The sequence below is a fragment of the Lontra canadensis genome, unplaced genomic scaffold, assembly GCF_010015895.1.
Source record: "Lontra canadensis isolate GAN:19392208 unplaced genomic scaffold, GSC_riverotter_1.0 scaffold210, whole genome shotgun sequence".
NCBI classification, from domain to species: Eukaryota; Metazoa; Chordata; class Mammalia; order Carnivora; family Mustelidae; genus Lontra; species Lontra canadensis.
The window spans coordinates 84,819-98,074 of record NW_022631204.1 but is presented as its reverse complement, the minus strand read 5'-3'; the positions used below and the strand labels follow the sequence as shown (position 1 = coordinate 98,074).

The following is a 13,256-nucleotide window of genomic DNA, read 5'->3' as shown; positions in this document are numbered from 1 at the left end:
GGACTGCTCTGTCTGGGGTTAAGCTCCATGGGTGGGACTGAGGAGTAGGAGTAGAGTTCCACATCCCTTAGTTATTCTTGGCTGGACCAGAGCTTCCATAACACAGAGGTGGGGAGAATGAGAAATGCTGGCAACCTCTCTTGGGGAGACATCATAGCCCTAAACTGGGAGGTAGGGGAAGAGGAAGCCTTATATTCTTGGCTGCATTCATGCTGAGTACTGCTTCTGTCATGGTGAGTGGGGAGAGGGAGGAAGTAGGTTGTGGTCCAAATGCCACACTCTTGCTGCTCTTATCAAGATTCAGATTTGCTTAAATAAATGTTTCTCTGCTTGCCGTATGCCCTTAGGACAATGTCCATTGACTAAATGGTTGGGTTTTTATAAATTTATTTTCACAATTTATGGTTATTCTGCTGGGGGGAAAGGTAGTCAGCTTCTAACTAAGCCTCTCTTTTAACCAAGGTTTTAAGAATTCAAACATGTGCAGAGAATTACTTACATGAAAGATGAAAATTTTCCATGAAGATCTTTCATACATTATCTACTGATTACCTCTCACATCTATCCTTTTCAACCTCAAGGGTACTGCCTTACATGTGTTCTCCATCATTTCTTGCCTAAAGTATTCCACTAACCTCCTGACTAGTCCTCCAGGTTAATTTTCTCATCCATTCAATCTATCCTCCTGCTACCGAGCCAATCATCTGAAAGTTTCTTGATTATTTACCCTGAGTAGTTCTCTAATGACTATAGACTAAACTCCAAACTACCTAGCATGATTTACAGGCCTTTAAACAGCTAGCTCCAACTGTCTAGCTTCACCTTTTGGCATTTTTCTAGATCTATCTTACTCTCTAGCCATAGAAGATAACTAGTATTACCTAGGTGGCCAGTATCTTTCCAACTTTTGTGCTGTTGTCATGCTATTCCCTTTCCTTCTCTGACTTGTGAAATTCTACTTATTCCTATTTATTCTGCAAAGGTCTGATCAACCTTTATTTTTTAAAAAGATTTTATTTACTTATTTGAGAGAGAAAGAGAGAGAAAGAACATGAGAGAGCACGAGCAGGGGGGAGAGGCAGAAAGAAAGGGAGAAGCAGACTCCCCGCTGAACAGGGAGCCTGAAGTGGGACTCGATCCCAGGACCCTGGGATCATGACCTGAGCTAAAGGCGGATGCTTAACCAACCAAGTCACCCAGTCGCCCAGCCCAATCAAATTATATCCATCTTTTTCCAAGCACCTATCAAAGTCAGCTTATTGAGGTGAAAATCAAATATCAGAAATCAACAAATACTTGTTGAATGAGTATGTCTTATATAAGCCTCTTTAGTATATTTCTACTCCCTTCTGGACTCAAAATGAAAACTATAAGAAATATTTAGACAATTTGCTTTGTAGAAAAACACTCCAGAGTGGGTACTAAAAGAATGCTGGAAATGAAGTTATAGCTGCCATTCTATATAAATGTATAAAATCTGAAATATATATTTATTCATGGAGGAACCTCCCCTCCAAAATATGGGAGTATAAGGGTAGCCATGTTATCATTTTAATAAAAGGTATTTCAGCTTCTGGTCTGTGCCTTCCAGAGGGTTTAGAAAAAAAAGGAAGGCTTTATCACCAAATATTTATTTATGAAAGAAAACGAGAACAAGAATTTTCTAGGGCAATTCTTGCCCCAAATGCCCTTAGTACTCAGGAATTCTATAGCCGGATAGGAAGAAAAATAAATTCGAATGTCAAAAAATGTGGTATTCTGAGTATATTTACTTACTCAGGAAGATCTGGAAAAGGTCCTGTTTAATTTACAAACAGAGTGTGATCAGATTCATCATCCTCCCCAAGTTAGGAAAAAGAAAAGGGAATTATGATTGTTCTTACATTTTCCTTTTTCAGGTAAAGACCTAAACCTAATAACAAAACCATCTGAAAAGGGTGTATTATTCAATAATAAAAAATAAATATTTGAATTCTGATTCCTAAGTTAATTCCCTTTAATGTAATTTAGATGCGTTTAGACAGATGCCTTTTTATAATACATATATAAAGAATAGTAGAAAGTAGGTGATTCAGTTTATGTTAGTACTTACTAAAGGCTGTTCAGTGTATAGCATGAGAACAAGCAATAAACCCTAGCCCTTCTTTCTAATCTCACCATCTCATGGTATCTGAGGATTAATGAAAGACAAAGAATACCCATCTAAATAAAATAGACCCCGGATTTCCTGGTTCTCCATTTAAAAACAATTACTTAGTACCCCAGACTTATTTTTCAAGGGAAAAGAATATTAACTAGATCTCAGAGAGTTGGTTTCTCTGTAAAAACTGTGCAAAGTATAGTATTTCCATTGGGTGTCTTTGAGAAAGGTCAATGGCTATGTCGTTTCCTGGAGAAGCCACAGGTGCAGGAGCCAGTGCTCCTCACTGCAGTGGCTCCCAGCCACTCTGTCCTGCTACTGACCTGAGGCAGTCATTTGTGCTAAGAAGAGCAGGTACACGGAGGTAGCGTCCAACTGCAGGTGTCCCCACTGGTCATCACCCACTACAGTGGCACAGGTTTTAGTATTGTACTTGGCATGGAGGCTATCCTTGGTACTCTGACTATACTTGAAGGATTCGACTTTATCCACCTGAAGAAAACAAGAACAGTAAAGGCAGGCAATGCAGAAACATCATCCCACATGCCATCCTTCTGCAGCACTCGAACATATCTTATTGCGGTTGGTTTACAGGCGATGGTGAATATTTAAAGTACATTGTTACTTATTTTTCCCTACATTAAGGCAACCAGGAAAGTTTGCTGTTGTTGTTTTTTTTTAAATTTAAGCAATTTAATTACAAAATCAGGCCAGTTAAGGCCAACTATTTCCTACTCATTACCTCCCTTTCACATTTCGGATGGTTGTTTTGCCACACTGCAGATATCAACTGAGATGCAGAGGGGTTGAGTGCGAACAGCCTAGTAAGAAGAGCCAGCTGAGTTGTAAAAAAGATACATTTGTTCCTGAAACAGAGGGAGGAATTTGGAGGGAAATTAGGATAAGGGGACTTATTTTGAAGGAGTACTAGAAATTGCTGGGGAGACATACATGGAATGTCAGAGAAAAATGTAGGAATGAGGGCTGAAACCAGAGGTCAGAAAGGAAACATTGTGCAACGGACAACTGAAAGACTTTGTTCCTGAAACTGAGATTTGATTATATGTGCATTTGATATGTCGTAGAAACTGCTGTACCTTTAAATAAGGTTCATGAAGTTGGTGGCTTTAAACCTGTTTGGTAAGGTAGAAAATAGAAAATTCAAATATCTAAAATACAAAAAAAAAGGAGCAGAGAAGGGGAAAAAAGAAATTATAGCAATGAGTGATAGCAATGAGCTAATACAGACAAGAGCACTGACGAAGAAGTTCAGAAGTCTGGAGTTGATTTCTTTCTACTTTAGATTGGTGATGTGCCTGTGGATAGTCATTTTACTAATCTGGGCCTCGACTTCTAATAAAATGTGATCTTGGTCTAAAGAAAGTCAGTTTAGATTCAATGTGTGCAACATGTGTAAAGATCTCCTAGGATAAAAGTAAAACACTTTTTCTTTTTCAGTAAAATCCTTTTGAATGAAAAAAAAATCATTAGCAAACCCAAAAGATAAACCACAGGCTACTGAAAAAATTTGCAGTGTATGTGACAAAACATTAATATCCATAATGTATAGCAACTCCTCAAATAGTCATGAAAGAGACAGCCCAAAAGAAAAATAGACAAAGGACCCAACAGGCAATTAACAGAGGAAATGCAAGTTTTCAATCTACACAGGAAAGGATGTTCAACTTCATTCAAGGTCAGGAAAATGCAAATTAATCCAAGCAGATAAAAGCCTTTGGTACTAATCTCTAATCCTAAAGTCTAAAATATTGCCATAAAGGTTCTTCCTCTCTAAGTTCTGTGCCAAAATTCGTTTGGTGGCAACATTTGATCCAAATTGACATGGGGTCATTTGTAGTCTTTACTTATTTCACTGAGTGTGAAAATGCATGTTTCCCTATGGAGGGATTAATGTTTTTGATGATGCAGTGCTATTCTGGACCTGCTGAGAGCACAATATTCTAGTATTTGCACTGTACTGAAAAATCTGAAAAAATCTGTATTCTAAAATGTACCTGGTCCCAAGGGTATCATATGAGGGCTTATATGCCTGTATCATCTTTACTCAATGTACTTAATTAATTGCATGTACAGTAATGATGAAGTATATCAAAAAAGGCATTTGTACGGGGGTAGAAAAAGACCGGAAGGAAACGTTCCAGTGGTAACGGGGTGGTGAGATCATGGCGACATTCCCCTCCTCGATTCTATAAATTTTCTAAAATCACTGTCTACTATTTGTGAAATCGAAAGAATATAAGCTGCGAACATCTCCTAAAGGGTAGAGACACGATTACAATGTGCTTTTATTAGAGAAGGAGCTGTTAACAATACCATACCTGTCTGATCATGCAGTGCAGCAGGCCCCTCATCAGCTTCACTACGCTCTGCAGAAATAAATGGGAACAAGACTGTTATAAACACCCCTAGCTGCAGGAACACTTAGTCAGCAACTGCAGTTGGTACATGACCTTTTCAGAACAAGTAACCCTATCCTGGGTTCCTATTTACATGGCATTTACTTTATAGGCACACAGAAGAGCTAAATTGCAGCTAAAAGTGGAATCAAAAGTGGCAGTTGGTGCCTCTTTCAGGTCAAAAAAAAAATCCAAGCTCCAAGAGGTTTATACAAAACCAAGCCAACCATCCTGTTAGAGGACATTTTGCTGGGAGAAAAGACAGCTCAAAAGTCCTAAAGCTATGAGGATATTTTATCATAGATCCTATGTCCTGAAGAAGCCAAAATCATCACTTTTTTTTTCTCCTAAAGTAGCCAAGACTCATCTTGAGGAGTTCACAGAAATATTTATCTGTATATTTTCCTTAAAGAATAAATGAACTTCAATTCAGAATAAGTGTGAAGGGGAATAGTTAGTGCAACTCAACCTCTTTTCCATGAAAAAAAAAAAAAGCTACAGTCATTCTTCAGTCTCAAGTCATCACTCTTTCTCTTACTAGGGCTTGGCAATTTCTAATGCACTCAGTTTTCCATTCACGTTCCAAAATTCTGATCACCAACTATATACTGTACTAGTTGGCATAATATAACATAGTAATAATAATAAAATTACAATATAGTAGAGAAATAATATGCTATACTAGTTATAGTACATGACACTAGAAGGGCCCATCAACATGGCATGGGTAGGCAATATATTTTAGAAAAACACAGTATCAAACAACTTCTCCATTTCTTTAAGCTTTCTGTTTCACAGTCCAAAAGAAATATAAGCAGGTTACTCCAGGGAATGCTAGTTCAGAGGTGGCCTCAGGACATCTCTGAAAACTAATCTGCTTGGGAGCCAGGTCATTCTGTCATTCCTTCAAAACACTGAAGTGGGACTATAAGCAATAAGCATAATAAGGATAAGTATCTATTAAATTATGCTCAAGTCTTTATGTAGTCTTTTATTGAGAATAAATAAAAAGGTGTTTCCTTGGGAGAATTCCCTTTCTTAAGTTATTTCTGTCTACAAATGGTGCCCTCCCCTTACAGATCAAGGGATGTATATATATATGGCGGGGGGAGGGAAAGAGCGAGCGAGTGCGTGTGCTTACACATAAGAGAGAGCAGGCAGGCAGTATATGATCACCCTTTAGAACATGAAGCATTTATTATAAATAATGAAACTGACTGCCACCTCTATAAGAAAATCCTTATCACAAAAAAGAGGGGGGTCGCCTGGGTGGCTCAATCAGCTAAGCATCCACCTTCAGATCAGTCATGATCCCAGGGTCCTAGGATTGAGCCCCTCATTGGGCTCCCCACTCAGCGGGTAGTCGTCTTCTCCTTCTCCCTCTGCCCCTCCCCCTGCTTGTGCATTCTCTCTCTCTCTCTCTCTCTCTGTCTGTCACAAAGTTAAAAAAAAGAAAATCTCTATCACTACTTTGACCCTAAAAAAAAGAGACCATCCTTTTAATACACCCTGTTAGAGAAAGCATTTAACACAGCCTCCTCTGTGGGGAACTTGATTCAATTCTGAATTTCAATCTTCTATATGTCACCACATACTCACAGGCTTCTATCACATTCTTTCAACTGTCTTTACCATCAAGCCCTGCTACTGCTACCTACATTTTCTTTTTTCTTCCTTTTTTTTTTTTTTGAGAGAGAGAGAGAGAGAGAATGAGCACAAGGGCACGGAGGGGGAGGGGCAAAGGGAGCAGAGAGAGAATCTTAAGCAGGTTCCACGCCCAGCACAGAGCCCAACAGGGGGCTCGATCTCATGACCCAATGCTGAGATCATGACCTGGGGTGAAATCAAGAATTGGACACTTACTGCCTGAGCCACCCAGTCATCCCTATGTTTTCTTTAACTTAAATAGTAAACATGGGAATCGTGGACCCAGTGGAGAATTCCTGGTTTTACTTTTGTCCTCCTGGAATGGCCACTGTCAGCCATTTCTGTTCTCAAGTTCTAACTTGCAATTCAGGATAAAATTAATAGAAAGCATGGGGAAGAAAAAAAAGAAAGCATGGGGATATGGGAATGAGGGAAACTATCTGTACTTTGTGTTCCCCCAAACTGGCCATTTTCTGTTTCAGTGCTCTAGTTAGCATTAATTATACATGTTCATTCATATAGTAGAGCTTATAACTACATCAAGTGACACCTTCTCACCTACTCTTTTTGAGAATATGGATCTACATATTTATAAATTGACATATAAGGATATATAACTATACTCAAACATATCTATGTAAATATTCATCTTTATCTCTCTCCAGGTATATGTACAATCAGATGTTTGTTGGTCATCTAAAATATATAAAACACTCTACCAGACTTTGTGGAACATAAAGATAAGGGGGAGACAGAACACAAGAATTAAAGAAAAAACTAAAATATAAACACAGTCTATCTAACAACTCCTAGTTATCCTTTAAAATCCATTTCCTCTGTGTATCCTTCCTTGCTTTGTTCAAAGTAAAAACATTCCTGCCTGTGTCCCATAGAACTTTCTACTGTATTTCTCTCCTGTAGATACAGTGTAATGTATTGTTTAATTATTTGCTTATATATCTGTCTCCCTCATTAGATTATAAACTCCTCAAGAAAAAGGGACAGAGACCAGGTTCAGAAATAAAACTTTGAGTCAGGGGTGCCTGGGTGGCTCAGTCATTAAGTGTCTGCCTTTGGCTCAGGTCATGATCCCAGGGTCCTGGGATCGAGCCCCACATTGGGCTCCCTGTTCAGTAGGAAGCCTGCTTTTCCCTCTCCCACTCCCCCAACTTGTGTTCTCTCTCTCGCTGTGTCTCTCTCTGTCAAATAAATACATAAAATTAAAAAAAAAACTTTAAGTCAATGGATTGAGCGGACGTTATTATATTATTATTATTATTATTATTATTATTATTATTTAGAGAGAGAAGGAGCAGGAGAGGGGAAAGGGAGAGAGAGAACCTTAAGCAGGCTCCGTGCTCAGCACAGAGCCCAATGTGGGGCTCCATCTCATGACCCTGAGATTCTAACCCGAGCCGAAGTCAAGAGTCAGATGCTTAACCTACTGAGCCACCCCGGACCCAAGCAGGCTCTATTTTTAAAAATGTATATTCCATGTTTGCAAGTAACTCGCAAATTGCTTATCAAAAAAATTGTGTGTGTGTATGTGTGTGTGCATGCATTTTGAGAGAGGGAGGATGCAAATATGACAAAATGTTAACAATTTAGTAAATCTGGATAAAGAGTGTATGCAAATATGCTCATTTTACTATTCTTTAAACTTTCCTGTAAATTAAAAATTTTAAAAAATAAGAAGTTAAGAGGTAAATATAAAGATTTTGTCCCACTTTGGTTTTTATATCTAGTACGGGGTCTGGCATATGACAAATTACATAAAGTCTGCTAAATGAAAAAGTGAACATGTTGAGTGGTACAGACTGCAAGTGATCTAGAAGTTCCAAGAAAGCAGTCCTGGGAAAGAAGTGGTCACTGTACAACTGAGTGGTAGTCTTAGGACAGAAACCAGAGAAAAAGTAGAACTGGTGCTGGGCTTTGAAAGGGGAGCATTAGTTCAGATTGGAAGAGAACAGGCATTGTGGGTGGAAGAAACAACCTGTAAAAAGGTTCAGAGGTGAGAATGTCCATGATTTCCATGTTGGAAAAATTCACAAAGACTTAATCTGTAGTCATTAAGTCCAGGCTGTGTTCATGGCACCACCAAATCCTAGCCTCATCTCCAAGCTTCAGTCCATTCACTTGTAAATTGGAGTAGATAATACCTAAATCACAGGGTACTGTGAGAATAAAATACTAGTAATTATGGGGAAGTATGCAGTACAACAAAAAGTATTTAGACAAATGTCAGGTATTCTCATTAAGGGATTGTTAGAGGAGTAATGAAGACACCAACCTGGTTGGAACTGAGGGTGACAATGCAGGGCACCAGAATGTAACGATACTGAAAAAGCAGGGTAGGACCAAGCCCTAGAGAGTCTTACCTATCAATCTAAAACATCTGGATTTTACTGGTAGGAAAATGAAAGCCACAGAAAAATTGCTGAGAATGCAAATGATATAATTTAAATCTTCACAACAGTGTTAAGTGATGAAAGTCTAGACTGTGGTTGAGGCAGAAGGGAATAGAAAGGAGGAGATGAATTCAGGAAAAATTATAAGAATCAACAGACTTTGGTCTGCATGTATCAAAAGGCAAAAGGGACAAGTCAAAATCACCCTAAGGGCAGTGTTTTATAGAACACTAGTCAGTCCAGGAAATTCTGAAAAGGCTGTAAAACCCACTCTCATCTTAGATTCGAAATGTGCATTAACGTATCAAAGATTCTGAGAAATAATGGAGTAAAGAAACCCACTGTTTAATGTATTCCCAAACCTACTTGACCTAATGTTCCACAAATATACTATAGGAAATTCTCTAAATAACATTGCCCAGGTGGATGCGGGTAGAACGAGGACACCAATAAGAGAATAAAGGCTGTATGCCGAGTTGCTGTTTTCAGTAGTCTCTTATTTGTTTTTAGTATGGAACACAGGATTTCAGATATTCTGAGCTTGAGAAGCCACGTGCAACTGAGCAGAAGACAATGAAAATGAGGGTTTGAAACAGAAGTGAGATCAGAGTTAAAGATGCAGTTTGGGAAGTCATTCTTACAAAGGGTATGGTTCAATTCCTGAGAAAAGATAAGAGACTACATAAAGAGAACAAAATTGAGGAGGAAGCAGAACTGGAGGTATCCGAAGAGCTATGTCTATTTGTGTGCTTATTTATTTTCATGGGTGTATTTCTATATCTATATCTATGTGACTAAGAGCAAAGGGCATTTATATATAGGGCGAAGGGCAACATATATGTGCATAGTTACATTCTATGCACATATTCTATATCTATATTCTATAACTAAGAGCAAAGGGCAACATATATGTGCATAGTTATATTCTCAATCTAAGATAGAAATAGTCCCCTAAACCCTTGTCTCCTAATTCTTTTTAGTTCTCTGACATTGTTTCTTAGAGAGAAACCAAGGTGAGAGTTGGAAGGAAAGGTAAAAATGGTTAACAATCAGTGGTTTGGGAAAATCCACACAGTAATGGAGAGTTGAGAGTAGGTGGGAATTTAATTTATGGATTTCCTGGATTTAATCTATACTCACTTATTGGCCACAAATCAGTGGTTATTACCCCAGCTGCACTTTAGAATCAGTTTTTTTTTAAAATATTAAAGCCCCAAGGCTTCACTTTCAGAGATTTATCTAAATTGTTCTAGGGTGGGGTCCAGTAAGAGTATTTCTTAAAAGCTTCCCAAATGATTCCACTGTACAGCCAGAGTTTAGAACCACTCACATAGATTAGGGACAAATCTAGCTCACCATGTGTTTTGTAAATAAATCTCTGGCTGCTTTTGTGCAATAACTGAAGAGCTGAGTGGTTGGGCAGAACCCACATGTGACCCACAATGCCAAAATTATTTCCTATCTGGCCCTTTACAGAGATGGTTTTCTAATCCCTAGTCTGAATTAACTGAGTCAGATTTGAGGAAAAAAGTTAATGAGACCTAATAATAAAATCTGTTTTAATTCATGACGAAAGTTCATAGAAATTTTATGATTTCCAGAGAAATGTTTCTTTTTTTGAAGATGCTTCCTATTGCTGTAATGTTTTTGAGATATTTCAAAGTTATTACTGAGATAGTATGAAAACTATTTTGGGGCCATGTTAAAAACTATTTAATGAGACATTAAAATTTTAAAGTAAATAATTCAATGTTTCCTTAATTTTTTCTCCTTCCTCTGTTAAATTCTTTCTTCCTGGACCATAGAAGGAAAAATGTTAACTTCATAGAATGACTAGTCAACAAGGAGATAATAGATTTTTTCCAATGGTATCGAAAAAAAAATTGGTCAAATGGTACTAGGTATGGAATCCTGGGTACTGATATTAATCTCTAGCAAAACAAACAAAATACTGAGATGAGAATAGCCAAACATTACAGTAGGATGCAGAATTTCAGGGGTGGAAGAGTAGGATTACAGGATTTTTGGAACACTCTTCTATATTTTCCAAATTCTTACAATGGCTATGTATTATTTTTATAAGTCATAAAAATATTGATCTGTACTTCCTGAGCTAAAGCAAAAACTCCAGCAGTTTTTTTCTGAAGGGCCCAAGTCCCTCTCAATAACAGCTTGAAGGAATAAGGAATACCTACTGTTGCAGAGGACAATATGGTGAAACTTACCTATTGCCAAGAACTGCAACCCCGCAATATGTAGAAGCTCTTAAAAAATAACTAAATCTCAACATTCTGATTTATAGATGAAGACTACAGCTCAGATTGCCCAAGTCTGAGGGATACCACTTGAGCAAATGGCTGGTGTAGAATCTTCTCCACTAGAGGAAAAGAATTCACATGTACCTTACAAGAGACAGCAGAGTATCACAACATTAAGAGAGCCTATGTAGCTTAGAATATCATTTTCTGGGTCATTAAAGAGAATGAAGCACCCTCCGTCGAAACAGTGCTATAAAGGATGTTATTTTCTATAAAGGTGAAGGGCCTTAAAAGTTGGCTTAAAGGCATCTGCTTGACTCTGACCTTATTTTGCTGAGGGAGGGGGACAGGCTCTGAAATAGAGGTCATGAGTATAAAATTTAACAAATAAATTCTTTATTCGTGTCTAGTTTGAAGGTCTACAAATTTGTGTCTGTTACCCTCATACAAATACCACCTATCATTTAAAAGAAATGAAGTAAATTGATAGACACCTGCCCCCAAATATTCTTCTCAATGAGAATAAATATGCTCAAGGCTGCAAAATACTGTTACTTAGAAAGAGGATTATAAATTTCAGCAAAGATCCCAGGATAGGTTTTTCCACTGTAACAGAACAGACTGTGCCCTCTCCCTCCTGAATCAGCAAGTTTCATGTTTCCACTACACCAAAAAAAGTTAGTACAATACAGGAAAGCTTTTTGAAATGTAATTTCAAGAAAGTGAAGAGGGTGGGAGAAAGGCAAAATATAGTTCTTTTAGCTCCTTGGAGCTACATTTCCTTTAATCCCTGCTCCTCAACCCCCTTCCCCACTACCAGGCACAGCTCCAGATCTCCCTGTATATTTATTCTAAGTACCTGCTCCAGTTCATAGGCCTTTGCCTTATCCTCGTCCCGGTCTGCATTCTTCCGATAGGCCAGGCCCAAACCCCACACAGCCAAGATACTGTACACATTATCTCGGACCCAGGCATCTTTCTGATCATAGCTGGCTGGAAGCAAGCCAGTCACTGGATTCTGCAAGACCAAGAAAAACAGGACAGGCAGGTAACCACAATGTGTTAACATGAGGAGACCAAACCTATCAAAGGGGTTACTTAGGGACTTTGGTCTTCTACTTCACTACTCCCGAGTTTTATAACCTCTTCCAATCAAGTGCAAGCAACTGCTATCTTGAATAAGCGGAAAGGCTAGCTGAAGCTTGATGAGTCTGAAATGTGAGTATTGTTAAAAGAAAGGCAGTGTTTTAACTTTCCAGTTAGAAAGAATAAACTATCAACGAAAAACCAGCATCAAAGGACAAGAAAAAAATATATATAATAAACAGTATATACAAGGTACCTCAAATCTTCACATTAATCTAGTCTTAAAATGGCTAAATGTTCCCCTACTTCTCTTCTTTGGCTGGAGGGCAAGAAGATGACGCCCAAACCTGGGTCAGGGGAGGGAGTTGTCAATAAACAAGCTTCAACATCTCTTTCAGCAGTGCCCTCCTGGAATCATGCTGTGGCTTGGAGGACAAGGGAGGAGGCGAAGGGGAGGGGGCGAAGGGGAGGGCTCAGAAGCCAATGCTCAGGGCTCCCCACTAACTGTGCTTGTCCATAGTTCGGTTCTCGGCCCAACACCTAGCTTCAGGCTCCTCTAAGGCTTCCCCAGCTTGGGGGGCGGGGGGGGGGTGTAGGCGGCGGCGGGAGAACTTGCTACACGCGCACACACACACACACACACACACACGGGGGGGCGTTCCCCCAGCGGTCTCCGTCTAGGCTAGCACACTGCACATCCTCGATGATTACAAGCGACACCCCTTCACCTACCTGATGGCACAGGATGGTCTGATGCACCAGGCGAGCGTAGCCATCCAGTCGGACTCCAGAGTTACTCCGGCTCCTCATCGCGCCGCGTTTCCAATGCCCTCAGAGAAACAGCCTGCGTGCCACAGGGGCCCTCGGCAGCTCCGCTCTAGCGGTGGGAAGCAAGAGGGCCAGGCCCCGGCTGAGCCAGCCCACCACCCACGCCCGGCGCCGGCAGTTCACGCGACGGCTGCCTCTAGGGCTCCACCGCACGCCCTCAATTGTCCGAGACTCCCACGGTTTCGGCCCAGCCGCAGCTTCCCCGCCCCGGCGTCTCTCTCTGCCACCCTTACTCCCGTCCGGCCTCCAGGAGAGGATCCTGCATCCCCCGCCGAACTCCCGGACACGGCCGTGGCCCCGAGGTTCCCGCCCGGAGACCGGCAGCGGGTCACCGGCTGCAGCGCCCTCTCCACCCTGCGGGAGACGCGAGCCAAGGCGGGGCGGGCTCCGCGGGTCCTGGCAGCTGCGCGCTGCGTCCTCGGAGTTCGCCCCGGCCCGCCCCTCCCGCGCGGGTCCTCGGCGCCCCCGCCCG

At 40.3% G+C, this 13,256-nt stretch overlaps 1 protein-coding gene across 5 annotated transcripts in view; it reads right to left on the bottom strand.

The window, feature by feature from the left end:
• Positions 1-12,818, bottom strand: part of PHKA1 (phosphorylase kinase regulatory subunit alpha 1) — a 130,859-nt gene extending 118,041 nt beyond the window's left edge. For all 5 annotated transcript variants that reach the window (XM_032848841.1, XM_032848842.1, XM_032848843.1 and 2 more), the window contains exons 1-4: positions 12,689-12,818; positions 11,730-11,888; positions 4,480-4,527; positions 2,464-2,632 (exon numbers count right to left, since the gene is read on the bottom strand). In XM_032848841.1, coding sequence (XP_032704732.1) covers positions 2,464-2,632; positions 4,480-4,527; positions 11,730-11,888; positions 12,689-12,766 — 454 coding nt within the window. In that variant the 5' untranslated portion in view covers positions 12,767-12,818. The remainder of the gene's footprint in view (positions 1-2,463; positions 2,633-4,479; positions 4,528-11,729; positions 11,889-12,688) is intronic.
• Positions 12,819-13,256: the final 438 nt, after the last annotated feature.